The sequence below is a fragment of the Aquarana catesbeiana genome, linkage group LG08 (assembly GCF_042186555.1).
Source record: "Aquarana catesbeiana isolate 2022-GZ linkage group LG08, ASM4218655v1, whole genome shotgun sequence".
Classification (NCBI taxonomy): Eukaryota; Metazoa; Chordata; class Amphibia; order Anura; family Ranidae; genus Aquarana; species Aquarana catesbeiana.
Genome location: NC_133331.1, coordinates 143,591,082 through 143,614,550, shown reverse-complemented (window position 1 = coordinate 143,614,550; position 23,469 = coordinate 143,591,082). Strand labels below are relative to the sequence as shown.

Here is a 23,469-nt window from a genome sequence, read left to right as displayed (position 1 = left end):
CTCCTGTACTATGTCTGCAGTCTCTGGGCATCTCCTGTACTATGTATGCAGTCTCTGATCATCTCCTGTATTATGTCTGCAGTCTCTGATCATCTCCTGTTCTATGATTGCAATCTCTGACCATCTCCTGTTCTATGATTGCAGTCTCTGACTGTCTCTTGTATCATAACTACAATCTCTGACCATCTATTGTAACATGTCTGCAGTCTCTGACCATCTCCTGTACTATGTCTGCAGTCTCTGGCCATCTCCTGTACTATGTCTGCAGTCTCTGGCCATCTCCTGTACTATGTCTACAGTCTCTGGCCATCTCCTCTACTATGTCTACAGTCTCTGGCCATCTCCTGTACTATGTCTGCAGTCTCTGGCCATCTCCTGTACTATGTCTGCAGTCTCTGATCATCTCCTGTATTATGTCTGCAGTCTCTGACCATCTCCTGTTCTATGATTGCAGTCTCTGATCATCTCCTGTATTATGTCTGCAGTCTCTGACCATCTCCTGTTCTTTGATTGCAGTCTCTGACCATCTCCTGTTCTTTGATTGCAGTCTCTGACTGTCTCTTGTATCATAACTACAGTCTCTGACCATCTCCTGTACTATGTCTGCAGTCTCTGACCATCTCCTGTACTATGTCTGCAGTCTCTGACCATCTCCTGTACTATGTCTGCAGTCTCTGACCATCTCCTGTACTATGTCTGCAGTCTCTGACCATCTCCTGTACTATGTCTGCAGTCTCTGACCATCTCCTGTACTATGTCTGCAGTCTCTGACCATCTCCTGTATTATGTCTGCAGTCTCTGACCATCTCCTGTATCATGTCTGCAGTCTCTGACCATCTCCTGTACCATGATTGCAGTCTCTGACCATCTCCTGTACCATGATTGCAGTCTCTGACCATCTCCCATAATATGTCTGGGGGCTCTTTCTAACAGACTCTCTAACAGAAGCCCTCTTTGTGTGCATCAGAGAGACTCCCCTCCAGGTCTCATATATGTACGCTCTTCCTGTATTTTTTTTATTGTTAAAAGATCATGGGAGGATCCTAGGGTAACAAAGACTTCTTAGGGGAGCATCTCTGTGTTTGAGTCGTTGCCATAGAAACATTTGTAAAGGGGAGAAGTTGGTAAGATGACCACGCCCATGTGGGGGCTCCAGAAATATTTCTGAACCCAGGCGCCGGTGACCCTAGGATCGGCCCTGTGCTGTGCTCAGTCTTGCCATTATGTATAACATGTGACATGAAACTGTCTTCCACAATCTCACCTTAGTGGAAGAGTTTGGCTGTTCCTCACCCAGTTATAAACCTCCTACACAACGGTTTCTGTTTCAGTTAATTACTGTTTTTCAACCTACATATGAAATTGATGACCATTAGCACCTGCTTGGTATAATTGGTTAATCATACACCTGACGCTAATCCTACGAAATACCTGACTTTGTGTAAGTGCACAAAGTGTGCAAGTGTAAGAATTAATGCTGGTTTGAAGCCAAAAGGTAGTCACACCAGATATTGATTTGATTTAGATTTTTCTTCTGTTCACCCACTTTGCATTTTTTAAATTTTTAAAAATAAACAATTAAAATATATTTTTGAAAGCATTCTCACCTGCCTAAAATGTTTGCACAATACTGTATGTATATATATTATATAATAAAATATAGCAGTCTGTGTTTTAGAAGTGTTAAATTCACCTCTTTGACAAATTGGATCACGCTAAGATGAGCCAGCTCTTGGAAAGGGCTTTTTCCATATAAAAGGATGGATAAAAATGTTGCAGCAAGCATCCATGCTTCTGAGTACTTGGAAAAAGTTTTGTCACGCAGAGTCTCAGGGGGGCTAAAATAAGCTGCAATAACCTCTGTTCTATCACCTGTAATAAGAACAGAAATATGTACACAGTATGCAACTATTTTATTGTAACTTTATCATTTCTAGAAACCTAGAAAATACAAAGCAAGGCAAGCAAAATTCAAAATTCAAATGCTAAGACAGTAAAAAAAAAAAAAAAAAAAAAAAAAAGCCATTATTCCAAAATCATTTCATTTAATTTATCTTAAAAGGACTTTTTATCATTTTATATTGAACAAAATAAAAAATAAACTTGCGCTTAGTGTATGAGATGCAGTACTCCCAAATGCCAGAATACAGGACATTAACAATCTAATGAAAAGTAATAAGTGCGCATATCCCATATATATAAACATATATCTATATACCGTATATACTCGAGTATAGGTCGATCCAAATCTAATCCACAAAAAACTGGGAAAACGTATTGATACGAGTATAAGCCGAGGGTGAGAAATGCAGCAGCTACTGTAAGAGGAAAAGAGGGTCAACAATGCCCATCTGCAGCTGCATACCTCCCTGTGTCCTGTGCATACCTCACTGTGTCTATTACATACCTCCCTGTGTCCTGTGCATGCCTATCTGTGCAGATCTGCCTACTTCACTGTGTCCATTGCAGCCTACCTGTGCCGATCTGCATCCTCTCTGTCCTGTGCATGCCTCCTTTGCTGATCTGCATCCCTCCTGTGCCGCTCTCCATCCCTCCTGTGCGGCTCTCCATCCCTCCTGTGCCGCTCTCCATCCCTCCTGTGCCGCTCTCCATCCCTCCTGTGCCGCTCTCCATCCACCGATCAACGTGCAATAAAAACATATGGCGGCCATTCCAGTGTTCAAAAGCCACGCCTCCTCTTCGTCTGTGACAGGCAGAACACTCAATTTCCCAGCAGTCAGTGTTCAGCCTATCATGGACATCCGCTCATCCTCATACCATGGACGAGGATGAAAGGATGTCCGTGATAGGCTGAACACTGGCTGCTGGGAAATTGAGTGTTCTGCCTATCACAGACGGCTGGGCGCCATCTGTCTGCATGACACGCTGATCAGGTAGGCAGACGGCGGTGACTCGAGTATAAGCCGAGGGGGTCACTTTCAGCCTAAAAAAAAAGGGCTGAAAATCTCGGCTTATACTCGAAGATAGATAGATAGATAGATAGATAGATAGATAGATAGATAGATAGATAGATAGATATAGATATACATACAAAATACATAAATGAAACGCATTTACATAATAAATTCAACAAACAAAAAGTGCAACATTGAAAATCAAACTTTGATGTGTGCAATGCTGAAAACTTGGCAAAAAAGTTCATATAAAAATCAGAATATATATGTGCAAATAAGTCCAAAAACTTTATCAGAAGTCCATCAGTGACTTAAAGTGCTTTAAGTGACATTCCAAGACATACAGTCAGGTCCCTAAATATTGGGACATTGACACAATTCTATTTTTCTTGGCTCAATACACCACCACAATGGATTTGAAATGAAACGAACAAGATGTGCTTTAACTGCAGAATTTCAGCTTTAATTTGAGGACATTTACATCCAAATCAGGTGAACGGTGTAGGAATTACAACAGTTTGTATATGTGCCTCCCACTTTTTAAGGGACCAAAAGTAATGGGACAATTGGCTGCTCAGCTGTTCCATGGCCAGGTGTGTGTTATTCCATCATTATCCCATTTACAAGGAGCAGATAAAAAGCCCAGAGTTCATTTCAAGTGTGCTATTTGCATTTGGAATCTGTTGCTGTCAACTCTCAATATGAGATCCAAAGAGCTGTCACTATCAGTGAAGCAAGCCATCATTAGGCTAAAAAAACAAAACAAACCCATGAGAGAGATAGCAAAAACATTTGGTGTGGCCAAATCAACTGTTTGGAACATCCTTAAAAAGAAAGAACGCAGCAACACCAAAAGACTCGGAAGACCACGGAAAACAACTGTGGTGGATGACCGTAGAATTCTTTCCCTGGTGAAGAATACACCCTTCAAAACAGTTGGCCAGATCAAGAACACTTTCCAGGAGGTAGGTGTATGTGTCAAAGTCATCAATCAAGAGAAGACTTCACCAGAGTGAATACAGAGGGTTCACCACAAGATGTAAACCATGATGTTGAGCCTCAAAAACAGGAAGGCCAGATTAGAGTTTGCCAAACAACATCTAAAAAAGCCTTCACAGTTCTGGAACATCCTATGGACAGATGAGACCAAGATCAAGTTGTACCCGAGTGATGGGAAGAGAAGAGTATGGAGAAGGAAAGGAACTGCTCATGATCCAAAGCATACCACCTCATCAGTGAAGCATGGTGATGGTAGTGTCATGGCGTGGGCATGTATGGCTGCCAATGGAACTGGTTCTCTTGTATTCATTGATGATGTGACTGCTGACAAAAGCAGCAGGATGAATTCTGAAGTGTTTCGGGCAATATTATCTGCTCATATTCAGCAAAATGCTTCAGAACTCATTGGACGGCGCTTCACAGTGCAGATGGACAATGACCCGAAGCATACTGCGAAAGCAACCAAAGAGCTTTTTAAGGGAAAGGAGTGGAATGTTATGCAATGGCCAAGTCAATCACCTGACCTGAATCCAATTGAGCATGCATTTCACTTGCTGAAGACAAAACTGAAAGGAAAATGCCCCTAGGACAAGCAGGAACTGAAGACAGTTACAGTAGGAGGCCTGGCAGAGCATCACCAGGGATGAAACCAAACGTCTGGTGATGTCTATGTGTTCCAGACTTCAGGCTGTAATTGACTGCAAAGGATTTGCAACCAAGTATTAATAAGTGAAAGTCTGGTGGATGATTGTTAATCTCTCCCATTACTTTTGGTCCCTTAAAAAGTGGGAGGCACATATACAAACTGTTATAATTGCTACACCGTTCACCTGATTTGGATGTAAATACCCTCCAATTAAAGCAAATCTTGTTCGTTTCATTTCAAATCCATTGTGGTGGTGTATAGAGTCAAAAAGATTAGAATTGTGTCGATGTCCCAATATTTATGGACCTGACTGTATAAAGTGCTTCCAGTGTTCAGGTGCTGCTCCACCATGCACAGGCTCTTACGAAAAAGAGATCAGGAAGTGCTTTTGTATAACACTGAGGGTCCAGGCAGCCAGCTTCAAAATAGTAACATCAAAGGGTATCTCACTCTTTAACCAACATTCAGCTGCACAGGCAATACCCAGATAAGATAAAGGAGAAGCTTCATAGTGTAGTAAAGCCTAAAACATGATTTATTTAAAAGATAATACACTCACATATAAGTAGAAACAAACATATGGTATCAATAAGCACAGCGTCGCCACAAGACTGGCTGGCGTGCATGATGATGTCACAGAACAGCTCTCCCTGGTGTGTTTCCCCCCGAACAGGTGTCTCCGGGAAAAGAGACTGGTGTGAAACGTCTGAAATCTATTTAGCACTAGCTAAATAGATACTGGGAAACACAAGAGGAGGGACAAACAACAAAATCGCCTCAAAACAAAATGAAAGGGCGTCCCACTATATGGTAAAAAGGTCTTTAATGAGCCACACGTGAAATGTACAGATTATTTAAAAAAATTAAATACCACCAATTCAAATTAATGAAAGATGGAAAACAACAGTGTGTTTGTCGCTGTTTATTAAAAAATATTGCCATTTGTCCCTGAAAATCAGTACATATAAAAAGCGATACACATGCCGCCACTATCAAGTATATAAAAAAAAAAATACACATTATAATAACAAATTTAACACAGAACATCTGCAAAAAAAATACCCTGAATCTAAATCCTAAAAGAAAAAAGGAATAAAAATTGATAATGAAAAATAAAAATAGTAAAAATAAAAAATAAAAAAACATGGAATAATAAAGTACTGAGGATTCCACTGTAATTGATGAAACAGTTTATGTCCCAGACAACATTCAAGCCCCATGGGCTGAATGTCCTGGGATCAATCCTCCAATGAGTTTCTCTCCATGAAATTGTTCTGCAGAGGTTACTCCCCCTCCAATGCGAATGCGAAGAATATTTTTCTATGCCATTCAGTTGTAGGGAAGATGGATTTCAATTAGGTGTAAACAGTAATGCTTGGAAAGGCTATCCCTTACAGATATTAAGAAGATGTTCTTCAATTCTCACATTCAGTGCCCATGTGGTAAGCCCCAGATACTGCAAACCACATGGGCACTGAAGGAGATAAATTACCCCCCCACCACCACCGGTAGAGCATTTTTTGAGGTGGTACATGAAGAAAAAGCAGAAGTGTGAGTGCATTTTTTGTGGGATTTATCATGTGATTGCATTTAATTTTTGTATGTTGTATTTAAAGGGGTATGCACACTTATTACTTTTTTTTATCATTTTATATTACCAGACTGTAAGACTTTAAGAACATGTCTGAGCAATTTCTGCCTCCTACCTATCATTAATTGCTATACATCCTCCCTTCCTGAAGCATGAGGTAATTCCTGTGTACTATAATGAGTTGGAGTAGAAAAGTATATCTACATTCTAAATAAGTGGCATGCACAATTAAAGCCTAACTCTATGTTTAATGTCCCTTTTAGACTTGTGCGAAATGGGAAATTTCGTTTAGTTTCGGTTCGTTGTCATTTGTAAAATACATAATTTCGTTCTGTTATATTCGTTATGTTACATTAATTTGTTTTCGGATAATTCGTTATTATTTGTAGAGTGTTGATATTCGTTATACTGAATCTCGAATCATTTGAATTCATTAGTTATATCCGCTATAATTTCTTTTGTATTAGTTGAAATTCGATATTTATGTATGTATATATATTCGTGATAATGATTCGTGGTTTGGAAAGTCGTTTGTTTTTTTAATCTATTAACCTCCCTGGCGGTATTCCCGAGTCTGGCTCGGGTTGGATTTTTTATACCAAAAGCGGTATCCCCGAGCCAGACTCGGGCTTGCATCGCAGGATCCAGGAAGAGATTACTTACCTTGTCCCCTGGATCCTGCGATGTCTCCCCGCTGTGATCGGCGAGCCGCTGTGTCTCGCTCGATTCACAGTGCCGAGCTCCGTTCCCTGCGAGCGTTGCGACGCACGGGGACGGAGTTCGGCGGTAAATTCAAAAGTGAAACACACAGTATAGATACAGCATACTGTAATCTTACAGATTACAGTACTGTATCAAATAATTACACATCCCCTTTGTCCCTAGTGGTCTGCCCAGTGTCCTGCATGCAGTTTTATATATATAAAACTGTTCTTTCTGCCAGGAAACTGGAGATTGTCCATAGCAACCAAAACTGTCTCTTTACATCAAAAGTGGTTTTAGAGCAGCTAGAAAACAGCGATAATAAATTAGAATCACTTGCAGAATTGAGCGATAGTGATTTGTGGGGAGATCCGTCATCAAACACTAAAAGTAACGAAAGCTAAAATTCTGCAACTGAGCAAATTTCAGTGTTTTTGATTTGATTACATTATTATATAATTTTTATTATTATTATATTATTATTTGTTATAATTATTTATAGTTATTTATTATATTATAATTTTTTATTTCGTTTTTCAAACTTTATCATACCCGGGATGTCTACTAGACTCTTGTTTGGACAGATTTAAGTGAACTATTCCTAAGAATTACAGGCCTACAATATAAAACGCCAAATTTCTGTGCAAAATAATTGTACCGCTTTCAGCACCTAAAATCAGAAATAATCATACCGCCAGGGAGGTTAACACACAATGAAAATATCTCTTCTCCTCTGCTCAAATACAATATAACACCCTTCTCACTCAGTTCTCAGGAATGCACTTTGCCAGTAATCCAACCTCCAGCACAAAATTAATCAGCTGATTGGACTGTAAGATTTACTTTGAGCTGACCTTTTGTTTCATTCGATCTTTAACGAACTACCGAATCATGTCGAATTCATTCGTTATATTCACTATAATTTCTTTCGTATTAGTTGAAATTCGTTATTTTTTTTATTCGGACATTCGGATGCATCCGAATGTCCGAAAGATGTAAAATTCGGCCGAATTTTGATTCGTTACTAAACAGATTGCACATGTCTAGTCCCTTTAAATAAATAGTTAGTTTGGGCCAAGCTGGTACACTTGCTGGGCACGCTGTGTTATCTGTTTGTAGCCTCAGCTACATAGTATACAGTGCTGTTTTCTGGCAGTGGAACTGGAACTTCCTGTACCACTCCCAGACAGGGGTGGACTGACAACTCATGGGGCCCCCGGGCAATAGGAGCTCATGGGCCCCCCCCCGTGTCCCTGATACACTGCCCACATTACATACATTGGTCTCTACCCCCTTTAGCTGCAGAGGCAGCAGCTTAGGATGTACACATGCTGCGGCAGAAATTATACCCCCTGTTGCTTTTGGTGGGTGATCGTGACACAATCAAGTGAATAGGGCCACTCTGAAAACACTCAGCAACCATGTGGGGGCAGAGAGAGATCCGTGGGATGGGAGCAGAGAGGTATCCCTGGGATGGGGCAGAGAGGAATCCCTGGGATGGGGGCAGATAGGGATCCCTGGGATGGGAGCAGAGAGGGATCCCTGGGATGGGAGCAGAGAGGGATCCCTGGGATGGGAGCAGAGATGACCCCCTGGGATGGGAGCAGAGAGGGGCCCCTGGGATGGGAGCAGAGAGGGGCCCCTGGGATGAGGGCAGCCCCTGGGATTGGGGCAGAGAGGGGCCCCTGGGATGGGGGCAGAGAGGGGCCCCTGGGATGGGAGCAGAGAGGGATCCCTGGGATGGGGCAGAGAGGGGCCCCTGAGATGGGGGCAGAGAGGGATCCCTGGGATGGGGGTAGAGAGGGGAAAGTGGCAACTCTTTGCTTTGGGGAAGGGGGGTCGGTTTTGAAATCCCCCCTACTAGCACATGTCCTCTTCCTTCAAAGTCCCTCCCAGCACATTTTTTCTTATAACCCCCTTCTCCATGTATTACCTGCCCCCAACCCCCTCCCCTATCCACAAACTATACACAGACCTCAGAATCAGCGCGGCTCCTGCAGTGTAAGATTTCTTGTCCCTGGCTCCTCCCCCTCCTGTCTGTCTACTGTGGAGACGAGGAGGAGGATCCTCAGTGAGCTGTGTTCAGGCTCAGAAGGGAGAGATGTCGGCTCAGCTGCCACAAAGGGGAATCACTGCCCGGGCATAGAAGATATCCTGACTCACTGCCCGACACTAGCGAACCCCTGTCAGCCTAGTTACCGGAGCTCAGTGCTGAGACTTGTTCTGGCACTTGGCTCTGGGATAAGCACAGATTGGGACGGACAGGGGGAGTCTCATGGGGCCCCCTGCTGGCCCACCGGGCCCTCGGGCAGCACCCAAGTGCCCTAATGGTCAGTCCTCCCCTGCTCCCAGAACAAAATCATGTCAAGCTGAGAACTTCTCAGCCATTCACAGGAAGCATTGTATTCTATGAATGAATACAAAGCTTCCTTTGATTGGTTGCACAGTGTGCCCAGGAAGCACAGTAAAAAGCCCACTTGGGCCGTTTTGACTCAAAAACCTGTTTAAAGGGACAAAAAATGTGGAATTAGGCTTTAAACTAAAGTTGTGGGGTAACGTTCAAATTTACTATCATGCAGAACAATGCTCTGCATGTAGGCAACCTAGATCAAAGTAGAAGTACATGAGCATTTACACCGTCTCCTGCGTGTAGGTAAAATAAACTGTAGCAGAAGCTGGTATTCTGCACCAATATCTGCAGCTTCCCGTTCTCTATACATCATTGCACATTACTAGTATCCAGTTAAAGTGGAATATACTCCCAGATCTTTATCTCTTGACATGCAGCAATCACTTTCACAACACTATCCATATCATTATACATGTAACAAAAATAAAAGATAATGCACTCTGCTTAATAGGCTCCATCTTGGAAACACTGCTTACAATCTCTTCATTGCCGAGCAGCAACAAATTCAAATTCACTGTTGAGTAAAACCAGCCTTGCTCATTAAGATTAACCCATTCAGTGAGGCTGAGCCAGTAGTAACAGTTGCATCTGAAAGGACAGTGCCGCAGCAAAGAGCATTTCCTGAATTGAATCCCTAATGTGTGCAATAAGTGACAAAATAGGACCCCACCCATTTGGGGCCCATGTTACTGCTATATATACAGATTCCCTAATGCTGTGGATACACATTGCTAAATGCAACTATCGATTATTTCACAAAAACATACCATTGCATTTTCTAACATTATTTAGAATTCAATGTCCTCTATTTACATTGGTTATTTTGTTCCCGTTTACTCCTTGCTTACCTTGAACACAAAGGAAATTTATGTCATCAATGTACTCCACTACTTCATTGTTGGGTTCTTCATTAAAAAGACATTTTGCATACTGGAAGCTTGCCAACTTGGTCTGCAAAGATCCATTTCCTCTGGGGAGAATTACAAAGCTAGCTGGAGTGATCTCTCGAAGGATTACATTGTTTTTATGGCAGTGATGAATGGCCTTGGTAATGTCGATAAGTATATCTATCATTTGTATCCAGCTGAGCTGGTTTTCTTTTTCATGCAAGAATGACAACAAAGATTTACCATGTTCAACTACACAAAATGGCAAGACACCATTTGATGGGGCATTCCTCAGTGCTACAATGTTGTCTTGGCCTTGACATATTTTGATTGCTGTTAACATTTCCTGGAAACTTTGATAAGCTGCATCTGTGGAGTTTGTATTTAGAATATCATTTAATGTTCTTTGCCTAAAAACGTATAGCAGAGAATCACTCTCTGGTGTCTTAGCTTCAAACATTAAAATATGGGGAGAGTCAATGGGCACTTGGTCATGAACTGTTAAGGCAGGAAAACTGTAAAGTAGGTGTTCCCGAATGCAGCTCTCTACTAAGTCTTCACTCACTTTGATATAGCAGCTGCCCAGTTGGGAAATGTCTACTGGATTGGAAATGTCTCCAAATACTAAGGACACAACATCATTTCTGACTTTGTCTACAGGGTGATAAACAAGTTTGCTAATAATTTGTTTCACAACAAAGTTAAGTTTGTCATCTTTTCTTCTTCGTCTTCTTAAGTTCCACGTAACAATGTTCCTAAGAATTTTCAAGCAGGCCAACAGTGGCTCTATTTAGAGATACAAAGACATGTTAATAAATATTAACTTTTAAACAGTATGATATGTGGTAAAAAATGTAAATCCTAAACATATAATAAATTACATGAAATCAAATGTCATCTGCATTTAGACAAAAGAGCTGTAGTATTTTTTTTTGTTTAAATTTAAAGCACAACTCCAGTTGAATCTATTTATTTTGCTTTGGATAGAATAGGAGAGGATTAGAGCCTTTGTTGGTGTTTTTTTGTTTGTTTTTATTTACAAGAAGGACAGAAAGTAATGGGAAATCTCTCCTCTACAATTTAAAAAACACATTTTTGGAAGAGACACTTGGGTTGATTTACTAAAAGCTAAGTTGCTAAGTTGCACTCTGCAAGAACAGTTGCTCCAGAGCTTAGTAAATGAGTAGAAGCTCTGCTGACTTCCATCAGCCAATCATGTGCAAGCAAAAAAATGCTGTTTTTTTATTTTCCTTGCACATGATTAGGTATTCTTTGCAGTGTGAAGCTTTACTTAATTTATTATGCTCTGGAACAACTGCATTTGCAGAGTCACAGTCTATTTGCCTTTAGTGAATTAACCCCAATATGTTTATTGTCTGTACCAAGGGTGTTGCTAGGTCTGCAAAAGATCTGGGGCTAGAGCCCATAGCAGTCACCAACCTTTTTGCATGCCCGTGTGGGGGGTGGGTTGGGGTGGGGCACCGGTGGTAAGCAATTTTTCACGGGCGATGGCTGGTGTTGGCACTTCAATCATCATGGCACCATGGTTGATATGGTGTCAGGATGATTGAGGTGCATTATTTCTATTGTTACATTCTAATATTTAATGAAGTGGTTCAACTCACCATACTGCAGAATCAGTAGGAGCCCTGGGCTTGTCACTTGCCACATCTCCTGCCACCAGATGCAACGTGTCACTTGCCACCGTCGCCTGCCACTAGATGTGGATTGTCACTTGCCATGTCGCCTGCCACCAGATGTGGATTGTCACATGCCACTTTCAGCTGGCAGCATATGTGGGTTGTCACTTGCCAAGTCACCTGCCACCATTTACAGATTGCCACTTGCCACGTCACCTGCCACCATTTGCAGATTGCCACGTCTCTTGCCACCATTTGCAGATTGTTACTTGCCATGTCTCCTGCCACCATTTGCAGATTGTCACTTGCCACATCTCTTACCACCATTTGCAGACTGTCACTTGCCATGTCACCTGCCACCATTTGCAGATTGTCACTTGCCATGTCTCCTGACACCATTTGCAAATTGCCACATCTCCTGCCACCATTTGCAGATTGTCACTTGCCACATCACTTGCCAACTGATGTGGATTGTCACTTGCCATGCCAGCCAGTGCCACTAAATGTGCATTGACGCTGCATTGGTGGCAGGCTGACAGCACTGGTCCATTTAGTGAGAGCAGGAGAGCAGTGATGCAGGGCGGGCAGTGAGAGATGATGTCATCTCGCTACTCCCCGCTGTACCTCGCTCCCAAATTGAAGAGGCACGGCTGTGAAGAGCGCTGATGTGGAGTGGGCAGAGAGAGATGTCATCTCTGCTCCTCCGCCTGCTCGCTTCTCTCCTCTCCTCTGTCTCTCTCATGCAGCCAGCCCGCCCACCGCAGCAGCCACAGCACGCTTGTTAGGCAGGGACCCTGCGGCAACAGACTCGGGGCTATGAGCCCCAGATTCGGGGTTATAGCCCCAATAGCCACCCCCTAGCAACGCCCCTGGTCTGTACCTTCCTGTCTCACTACATTCATTCCCATTATTTGTTTTACAGGTATTAAATAGACTTTAAGAAAGGAAAAAGCCTCTCCAAAGGGATCACAGGCAGAAAAAAAATATAGAAATAGAAAAAGATAGAAATGTTAATTCCTCCCTACTCTTCCAAAACAAAGAAACCATACATGTTCACTGGAGTTACACTTTAAGACCTTTAAGATTAAGACCTTTCTTTGCAATCAGGTACTCTGTAGTCATTTGAACACCAAAATACTTTTTCCTTCATCTAATAGACAACAAAAAATAAAGTTTCCAGGATTTTGTCTGATGGTGAGTGCCATTCCAATCATAAGCTTTGTTAATATCTGAACCTATTGAAGTGGTAGGTAATGGTATAATGACAGCCACAGCCACTATCTTTTCTTACAATACAGATCTTCTGTATCAGCATTTAGTGGATGATAAGCCTTTAGCAAATCCAAACTTTCAGTTTGATCTCGGTTATGATTGCACAAAAAAGCAGTACATATAAGAGTTTGATACCCATAAACTTTCTCCAGCCCCTTCTCCCCTTCTTTCCATATTGGGAAATCCCAACTTTCATCCAGGAATGCACAAAAGATTGTCTGACATTTTATATGCCAAGAACAAATAGCGAATACCTCATTTTATTAGGGATTCAACCTTGTTAATGCCTGAGCAAATGTAACTTCAGTCCACTAGGCCCACTACAACTGTCAACTGTCATTTTCCTAAAACCCTTTCTAGTGCCCATTTGGTTGATAATCCTTGGATTTGAAAAAGAATGCAACTCAGTGGGACCAATAAGGCATTCACTGTCAATCACTTATAAATTACTACTTCTTGAATTATCCCAGTCCCCACTTCCATATTTTTTTTAACATGAACAGAATGTTCTTTTATTGAAGGAAATATGGTATGATACAGTTTATGAAGTACAATCATGATAGCAGATACAAGTACATTCAGGGCATCATTCCTCGGACAAGAGTTACACATGCAGTTCAAAGGAGTATTAACGCAACATAAGTATCTAGTCATTCCCCAGTCAGGGGTAATAGTATTGTCACCAGTAGGGATGGGTTCGACTCGAACATCGGCTGTTCGATCGTTCGCCGGATTGCGAACGCTATGGGCCGTTTGCGCCAAATTCGTGTGGCGCGTCACGGCCCATAATTCACTGCGGCATGATTGGCCAAGCATGCACTATGACCCGCATGCTTGGCCAATCATAGCGCCATCAGTAGAGAGAGCTGTAATTGGCCAAAGCCAGGGTGGCTTTGGCCAATTATGGCTCAGGGGGTTTAGAACATGCCCCACACTATATAAGGCTGCCTGCACGGTGGCCCTGTGTAGTGTGTTCCAGCGTGCTTAGATAGACAGAGAGACAGTGTCATTTCATTTGAGTTAGCTAAATTAGGCAGGACAGTCAGTGAGTTAGCTGCACTTACAGTGTATTGTGTATATATATGCATCCCAGGTGTTGTGTGTGTATATATAAATATATATATATATATATATATATATATATATATATATATATATATATATATATATATATATATATACATACATATACACACACTGTATTCAGTTTAGCTAGATCCATTCCTGTTATCTTCCTACTGACAGGCAGGCTTGTCTTGTTACAGTATTTACAGCTACCTGAAGAAAATTGCTGGTGTTCTTTTGATCCTATTAGTACCACAGTCAGGCAGCTAGACTATTTACAGTTAGTGTAGTGCGTCCTCCTCACAGTGTTCAGTTAAAGCTACAAGTTAGTTTAGTGTGGCCTCTGCACAGTGTTCAGCTAAAGCTACAAGTTAGGGTAGTGCGTCCTCCTCACAGTGTTCAGCTAAAGCTACAAGTTGGTGTAGTGCGTCCTCCTCACAGTGTTCAGCTAAAACTACAAGTTAGTGTAGTGCGACCTCTGCACAGTGTTCAGCTAAAGCTACAAGTTAGGGTAGTGCGTCCTCCTCACAGTGTTCAGCTAAAGCTACAAGTTAGTGTAGTGTGACCTCTGCACAGTGTTCAGCTAAAGCTACAAGTTAGTGTAGTGCGTCCTCTGAACAGTGTTCAGCTAAAACTACAAGCTAGTGTAGTGCAACCTCTGCACAGTGTTCAGCTAAAGCTACATGTTAGTGTAGTGCGTCCTCCTCATAGTGTTCAGCTAAAACTACAAGTTAGTGTAGTGCGAGCTCTGCATAGTGTTCAGCTAAAGCTACCTGTAGAAGGTTGGTGGTGTTTTCCTGATCCTATCACTACCGCAGGCAGCTAAATAAGCTACAACTTAGTTTTTTGCGAGCTCTGCACAGTGTTCACCTAAAGCTACCTGTCGAAGGTTGGTGGTGTTTTCCTGATCCTATCACTACCGCAGTCAGCTAAATAAGCTACAAGTTAGTTTTTTGTGAGCTCTGCACAGTGTTCAGCTAAAGATACCTGTAGAAGGTTGGTTGTGTTCTCATACTACAGGCAGGCAGTTGATTTTGCTAGCTGCAGTATCAGTATATATCTCCCAGCTTAGTGCAGCTACAGGCCATTAGTATGTCTGGAAGGCCAACAAGGAGAGGCAGACAGTCACAAGCCAATAAAAGAGGGCAAGCAGGCTCTGTGTCTAGAGGCAACAGTGCTGGTCATGGAGACGGTGCATCCTCATCAGCACGTGGCCGTGGGACACGCTTGGCCTTTTTTTCGGCAGCTGGCTGTGTTGAGCCGCAACATGAGGAAGACTTGGTCGAGTGGATGACCAAGCCGTCCTCATCCTCCTCATCCTCTCTCACCCATGCTCAGGGTACTTTGTCTGGCAAAGCAGCTGCCAACACGGCCTCTTCCCTCGGCTCAATGGCATCAGTGACTCCTTCCCTAGCCCCACCATGTCCTCCTGAGGTGTCCCTCGAACTGTTTGACCACAGTGTTGGGTACATTCTCCAGGAGGATGCCCAGCGTTTAGAAGGCTCTGATGATGATACTGAGCTAGATGAAGGCAGTAACGTGAGCATGGACAGAGGGGGTGCCCAAGAAGGACAGCAATCTGGCAGTCATGCTCCCCCTGCTGCAGCATGCTGCCAGGTTTGCTCCAGTGATGAGGAGGGAGGGGATGATGAGGTCACTGACTCAACGTGGATGCCTGATAGGAGAGAGGAGGAGGAGGCACATTACCAATGAGGCAGGGTGCCCTCCAGGGGCCAGCCTAAGGGCAGCACACTGACTGCATCACACCCCAAAGCTCCGCATGTGCAGGGCGCTGCTGTCTCTGCGCGTTATTCCAAAAGTTCTTTGGTGTGGGCCTTTTTTGAGTTGAGTGCATCAGATCGCACCGCTGCTATTTGCAACATATGTCTCAAGCGTATCTCGCATGGCCAAAACATCTCCCGCTTGGGCACCACATGCTTGACCAGACATATGTTGACCTGCCATGCAGTTCGTTGGCAAGCGTATCTAAAAGACCCACACCAAAGAACAAAGCGGACCTCTCCTTGCTCCTCATCAGTTGAGATCTCCAACCCCACTATACCTTCAGTCCTCTCTGAGACCTGCACTGAGAGGAATGAAGGTGTAGAATTAGGTGTGTCACAGCCAAGTACTTGTGGGCAACCTGCTTTCGGTACACCGACATCAGATTGTACCAGGCAAATTTCCCTGCCCCAGCTGCTGCACCGCCAAAAGAAGTTTGCTCCCAGCCATCCACATGCCCAGCGGTTGAATGCTAGCTTGGCAAAATTGCTAGCACTTCAACTGCTGCCTTTTCAGTTGGTAGACTCTGCCCCCTTCCGTGAGTTTGTGGAATGTGCGGTTCCTCAGTGGCAGGTACCACTGAGGCGATTCTGGCTCTCTACCGGCATGTGGAAGGCAATGTCCATGCCTCGCTGGACAGGGCGGTCAGCGGTAAGGTGCATATTACCGCTGACTCATGGTCCAGCAGGCATGGACAGGGACATTACCTAAGTTTCACCGCGCATTGGGTGACTCTGCTGGCAGCTGGGAAGGATGCAGGACAAGGTGCAGTAGTGTTGGAGGTTGTTCCGCCACCAAGCCTCCAAAATGCCACTACTAATGATTGTGACACACCTCTCTCCTCCACCCCCTGCTCTTCTTCCTCCATGGCCTCTTCCTGTGCTTTGTCCTCGGAACCAGCGGTGCTCCATAGCCATTCAAGGGGCTACGCAAGTATGCAGGCCAAAAGATGCCATGCGGTACTTGAGCTGGTGTGCTTGGGGGACAGAAGCCACACTGGGGCAGAGGTTCTGTCAGCTCTGCAGGGGCAGGTTCAGAGGTGGTTGAAGCCATGCCAACTTAAGGCAGGAATGGTGGTTTGCGACAATGGCACCAACCTCCTCTCTGCCCTCCGACAGGAACAAATGACCCATGTGCTCTGTTTGGCTCACGTCCTTAACTTGGTGGTGCAGCGGTTCTTGGGCAGGTACCCGGGCTTACAGGATGTCCTGAGGCAGGCCAGGAAAGTCTGTGTGCATTTCCACCTGTCATATAATGCCAGTGCTCGGCTGGCAGACCTCCAAAAGGAGTTTAACCTGCCCAAGAACCGCCTAATCTGTGACATGCCCACCAGGTGGAACTCAACGTTGGCCATGCTGCAGCGGCTGCACACGCAGCAGAGGGCCATCAATGAGTACCTGTGCGACTATGGCACTGGGACAGGGTCAGGGGAGCTTGTTTTTTTTTTCCCCATGCCAGTGGGCCATGATCAAGGATGCATGCACTGTCCTGTCACCATTTGAGGAGGCCACGAGGATGGTGAGCAGTGACAGTGCATGCATCAGTGACACTGTCCCCCTTGTCCACCTCTGTTGGAGCACATGCTGCGTGGAATAATGGACAGGGCACTTGAGGCAGAACAGAGGCAGGAAGAGGAGGACTTCCTTAGCTCTCAAGGCCCCCTTTATCCAGACAGTGTTCCTGCGTGCCCGCCGATCACACAGGAAGAGGAGGAGGAGGAGGAGGATTGTGTCAGTATGGAGGTGGAGCCTGGCACTCAGCATCAGCAGCAGTCTTTAAGGGATCAGTCCCAAGAAACACGTGGACTTGTACGTGGCTGGGAGGAGGTGGCTGCAGACCATGTCATCCTTAGTGACCCAGAGGACTCCGGACCGAATGCCTCAGCAAACCTACGCTGCATGGCCTCCCTGATCCTGCAAAGCCTGCGTAAGGATCCTCGTATTCATGGTATCAAGGAGAAGGACCAATACTGGCTGGCAACCCTCCTTGATCCACGTTACAAGGGTAAGGTTGCGGACCTTATCTTGCCATCGCAGAGGGGCCTTGCAGAAAGGTCTGTGCAACGCGTTCCCAGAGACTGGGAGGTTACAAACTCCTGTTTCTGGACAACGTGTTGCTGAGGCTTCGGTCAGTCAAAGAAGGAGCGGTGGAGAAAGTGGCCGTCTGACCGATGCGTTCAGACAATTTTTTAGTCCGCAGCCCCAAGGTATGATCGGTTCCAGCAACCTTCGCCAGCATCTGTTTTACATGGTGCAGGAATACCTAGGGGCTAGATCTGACTTGGACACCTTTCCCACTGAAAATCCTCTGGGTTACTGGGTCTTGAGGATGGATCACTGGCCAGAGCTTGCACAGTATGCAATTGAGCTACTGGCCTGTCCTGCGTCCAGCGTTCTTTCGGAACGCACATTCAGTGCTGCTGGAGGCTTTGTGACCGATCACAGGGTGCGTCTGTCCACCGACTCGGTCGATCGACTGACCTTCATAAAAATGAATTAGTCTTGGATCACCACCAGCTACCAAGCACCTGATGCTGATGTAACCGAATTATTTTTTTTGAAATCTCAGATCCCTTCAAAGACTGCCTATGCTGATGCTGAGTGACTATCCTGAGTAATTATCCTCTTCCTCCTCAATGATCACGCTGATAGCTTGTAAGAACATTTTTGGTTCTGGGCGCCGCCACCAGTGCCTAAGGCCCAATTTTTCAGCCCCTGTTTAACAGGGGCATGTAATTACAATTTTTGATGCAATACTTTGCAGCAGGGCTCGTTCCTGCATTCCAACTAGAGTATCTGTGAGGGGTTGCAGTGTTGTGGCATCAGCACCAGTGCATAAGGCCCAATTTTTCAGCCCCTGTTCAACAGGGGCATGTAATTACAATTCTTGATCTAATATTTCACAGCAGGGCCCGTTTCTGCACCCACCAAGAGCGGGTGAGGACTTACAGTGTTGTGGCACCAGCACCACCGCTACCACCAAAGGCCCAATTTTTCTGCCCCTGTCGGGCATGTAATTACAATTCTTGATCTAATATTTCACAGCAGGGCCCTGTGAGGGCTTACAGTGTTGTGGCCACAACACCACCTAAGGCCCAAATTTCTGCTGAGTATATAGGGCAGGCCCCTACTTTCAAACATCCAACTTACAAACGACTCCTACTTGCAAACAGAAGGAGACAACAGGAAGTGAGATGAAATCTACCCCTAGGAAGGGAAATTCTCTCCTGTAAGAGTTAATATGGGAAAAACATTTCTCTTTGCTTTATCACCAATCCTTGTTTCACAAAAAAACCCAAATTTTCAAAAAACATTTGTCATTGGGACAAAAAGTGAGGTGAAATCTTCTGAAGAGGAGCACAGGCAGCAAAACAAATGTCACAGGGGTGATAACCCTTCCCTATGTTTTCCAAAAAGCTTAAAATAGATTTTTTGGCTGGAGCTAAACACGTTAAAAATGTACCAGTTCAAAATTACAAACAGATTCTACTTAACAACAAACCTACAGTCCCTATCTTGTTTGCACCGCCTGTATACTGCTGTTCAGAGTACAGAGCCTGTATACTGCTGTTTCCTTTTTTAATTTGGGTACGGGGTTCCCCTTAATATCCATACAAGACCCAAAGGGCCTGGTAATGGACTGGGGGGTACCCATGCCCTTTGTCTCACTGATTTTCATCCATATTGCTAGGACCCGACATTACATTAAAGCCGCAAGCAGTTTTAAATTACTTTTTTTCCTTTAAAAATGACATTTTGTGCAGGGACTGTTCTAAGCACGGGCGTACAAAGAGAGCTTTTCCTCCAGGGGCCCCACCCTGAGTCTTCTAACCTGAGCAGACTCCCTGATAAGTATCGCCAGTGGTTCCAAGGCCAGGGCAAAAAAGGGAGGGGGAGAGCGGGAAACCCTGCATTGTGCCCCTCTGTTGTGGGAAGGATTCAGATAGCATACCATTGGTTCGTATTCTGGCCCTAGGAGAGCTATATAACATTTTAAGCCACTGGAGGAAGTGGGGGCCAAACCCAAACCTTTCCACCTCCCATAGGAACTCCCACTCTACTGAGTCAAAAGCCTTCTCGGTATCGAGAGGCTATAACTCTGCTACCACTGTTAGCATGGGTGGCTGAGAGATTCAGAAAAAGGTGTCTGCCCTTGCCCGGAATGAACCCAGTTTGATCGACATGAATTATGTCTTTCAGAACTGCCGACAGTCGATTAGCCAGTATCTTGGCCAAGACTTTGGCATCAACATTAAGAAGAGAAATTGGTCTAGACGAGGAGCAGTCCTCTGGAACCCGACCGGGCTTAAGCACCAACACCACCACAGCCTCCGATATAGAGAGGTAAACCTAGGGGCAAGCAAGTCCAGATTGTGTATAGAACTCAATAGGTAAACCATCAGCCCCAGGCGTTTTGCCCGGCTTAAGTTGAGTCATTGCCTTCTGAACCTCTTCCAGAGTTATTTCCTGGTCCAGGTCTGTGCAAGTCTTGTCATCAATCCTAGGGAATCTAACTTTAGTGAGGTAGGAGTGTAGGTCTGTGGTGGTATATGATACTTTGGTGGAATAAAGCTGCTTATAGTAGAAGAGAAACCGGTCATTAATTTCAGAAGGTGTGCGTAATATAGTGCCAGTATGATCCCTAACCCCACTAATAGTAGTCACCGCAAACTGACCCTTTGCCAACCAGGCCAGCATCTTACCATTTTTATTTCCAAATTCAAAAATTCTCTGGGTTAGGTGTAGACGGGATTTGTGTGTCATGTCTATCCTTAGCATGGATAGCTGCTGCAGAACAAATTGCCAGGCCCCATAAGCAATGGGGTTTGGGTTGGCTACATATTTTGCTTCTTTGAGGTCAACTTCCCTCTCTAGCTCAGTTAACGACTGTGCAGAGGCTTTGCGGGCAGCAGCTATGTGAGATATATAAGCTCCGCAGTCCCAGGCTTTAAAGGCAACCCAAGTAATCTCAGGAGTGGTAGAGTCAGTGTTAGCGAGCCAATAGTGGCAGATACCCTCTTGAATGTGTTCCTGTATGGTGGGATCTTCTATCCAGAATCTGGACAGACGCCACATCCGCACCCCCGGCTCCCTGGCTGCCAGCCCAATCCTGAGTGGAGGATGGTCCGAGACCCCCCTTGGGAGCATGCTGGCCTCGGATACCCTGTACATCATGGATCGGGAGGCCAGGGCCAGATCAATGCGCGAGACCGACCTGAAGGATGCCGAATGACAGGAGTAGCCTCTGTCTTTGGGGTGATAGTGACGCCAGACATCCACCAGGCCAAACGCCGCCATCCCCCGTGCCAGACCAGGGGCCCACAGTGCGGCGGAAGGGAGTCCAGATCTGAGGACGGGGTCATATTAAAGTCACCTATAAACAAAACATCATCAACCCCATATGTAAGCACGTTCTGCATGACTGTGTCAAGCACTGAGACATCAGCCAGAGGGGGCAGATATATTCCCACCAGAACCAAGGGAGCATTCGAAATGAGGGCATGCATTATTATAAAGATCGATGAGCTGGAAGGGGAGCCTCCTATGCACCAGGATACTGACCCCCCCTGGAATAGCTGGAGTACGTGGCATGATAATGAGCTCCAACCCAAGCTTTCTTTAGACCCAGGATTCGAGAACCCACCAGATGCGTTTCTTGAAGCACAATTATCTGAGGGGAGTACTTTTTAAGGTAAAGACCGAGGAGCGTTTAGTGGCCCCGCACGTTCCAGGAAATTATATTATGCATAGACATCACATCATAGTTAAAAGAAATTGTCCCCGGGGAACAGGACAGGCCCGGACTCCAGCACTCCAGGGGACAGTAGGATAGGGCGCATCACCTCGAGGAGAGACGCCCCCTCCAACTGCATATCCAACTCCCAGTAACCCCACATGCAATTTATAATGAGCACATACCTCATATTGGAAAAGAACAGTGTTCAATGTAAAATAACAAAAACTCAATAAACAAAACTTACATACATTTGTAGTTAACAGCCGACTTTCCCAGCCCCCCACCCCACAGGTCTCTCAAGTGACGATCTGCTTGGTTCCCCAAAACCTGCCCGGAGGCAACTGCAAACTTGGGAGACGTGTAGTAAGCGTGGAGTAACAGTTAATCCATAGTAACAACTTTGGCACCATTATCCTGGAAAGGAATCAGCAGAATTGTGGCTTAAACTTCCCATCAGGTGGTGCTGGAAACAGGATAACAAAGTACCTGAGTAAGGAAATTCACCTGGTATGGACCAGGGGCACAAAGCTTATGGTGGCTCCCCACCATCGGTGGTTTATTGAACTGAGCCCTTCCTGGGTTATCATGAGATTCTTTTCCCACGTGGTAGCACAAAACAGGATAAGGCCACAGTCAGGCTCCATAAGTGCAGGAAAGTTTACCCCAGCCTCCTTTTAAAATCTTATTGGAGTAGCACGGGAAACAAAAAGCCCACCGGCTCAACTTAAACAGTCAAACAGAAGGAGCCTGATTCAGAATGTATTCCCACTTCCATATTTAGTACAATGGGAAAACATTTTCATCTACCACTCTCAGCTAAAGACAGAACCAAAATACTTATGCTTTCATTTCATTTATCCATTAGTAGCCAATATCAGGAATCCGGTTACAAAATTGTGACTTGCTGGTATGGAACAGAACACCTGCTCTATTAAACACTGTCTACTCTAATGTCTCTACAATGTCCCTATAATGGCCAAGTCCACACAATAACTCAAAAATTCACTGTAGTGAGTGTACAGCTTGTATAACAGTGTAAATTTGCTGTCCCCTTAAAATAACAACACACAGCCATTAATGTCTAAACCGCTGGCAACAAAAGTGAGTACACCCCTAAGTGAAAATGTCCAGATTGGGCCAAAGTGTCAATATTGTGTGTGGCCACCATTATTTTCCAGCACTGCCCTAACCCTCTTGGGCATGGAGTTCACCAGAGCTTCACAAGTTGCCACTGGAGTCCTCTTCCACTCCTCCATGACGACATCACAGAGCTAGTGGATGTTAGAGACCTTGCGCTCCTCCACCTTCTGTTTGAGGGTGCCCCACAGATGGTCAATAGGGTTTAGGTCTGGAGGCATACTTTACCCTCAGCTTCTTTAGCAAGGCAGTTGTGATCTTGGAGGTGTGTTTGGGGTCGTTTTCATGTTGGAATACTGCCCTGTGGCCCAGTCTCCAAATGGAAGGGATAATGCTCTGCTTCAGTATGTCACAGTACATGTTGGCATTCATGGTTCCCTCAATGGACTGCAGCTCCCTAGTGCCGGCAGCATTTATGCAGCTCCAGACCATGACACTCCCACCACTGTGCTTGACTGTAGGCAAGACACACTTGTCTTTGTACTCCTCACCTGGTTGCTGCCACACACGCTTGACACCATCTGAACCAAATAAGTTTATCTTGGTCTCATCACACCACAGGACATGGTTCCAGTAATCCATGTCCTTAGTCTGCTTGTCTTCAGCAAGCGGTTTGTGGGCTTTCTTGTGCATCATCTTTAGAAGAGGCTTCCTCCTGGGACGACAGCCGTGCAGACCAATTTGATG

At 44.8% G+C, this 23,469-nt stretch overlaps 1 protein-coding gene across 4 annotated transcripts in view; it reads right to left on the bottom strand.

Annotated features, from left to right (window-relative positions):
• Positions 1 to 23,469, bottom strand: part of LOC141106091 (uncharacterized) — a 145,585-nt gene that overhangs the window by 70,957 nt on the left and 51,159 nt on the right. For all 4 annotated transcript variants that reach the window (XM_073596514.1, XM_073596516.1, XM_073596517.1 and 1 more), the window contains 2 exons: positions 10,112 to 10,936; positions 1,694 to 1,872 (listed from right to left, as the gene is read on the bottom strand). In XM_073596514.1, coding sequence (XP_073452615.1) covers positions 1,694 to 1,872; positions 10,112 to 10,936 — 1,004 coding nt within the window. The remainder of the gene's footprint in view (positions 1 to 1,693; positions 1,873 to 10,111; positions 10,937 to 23,469) is intronic.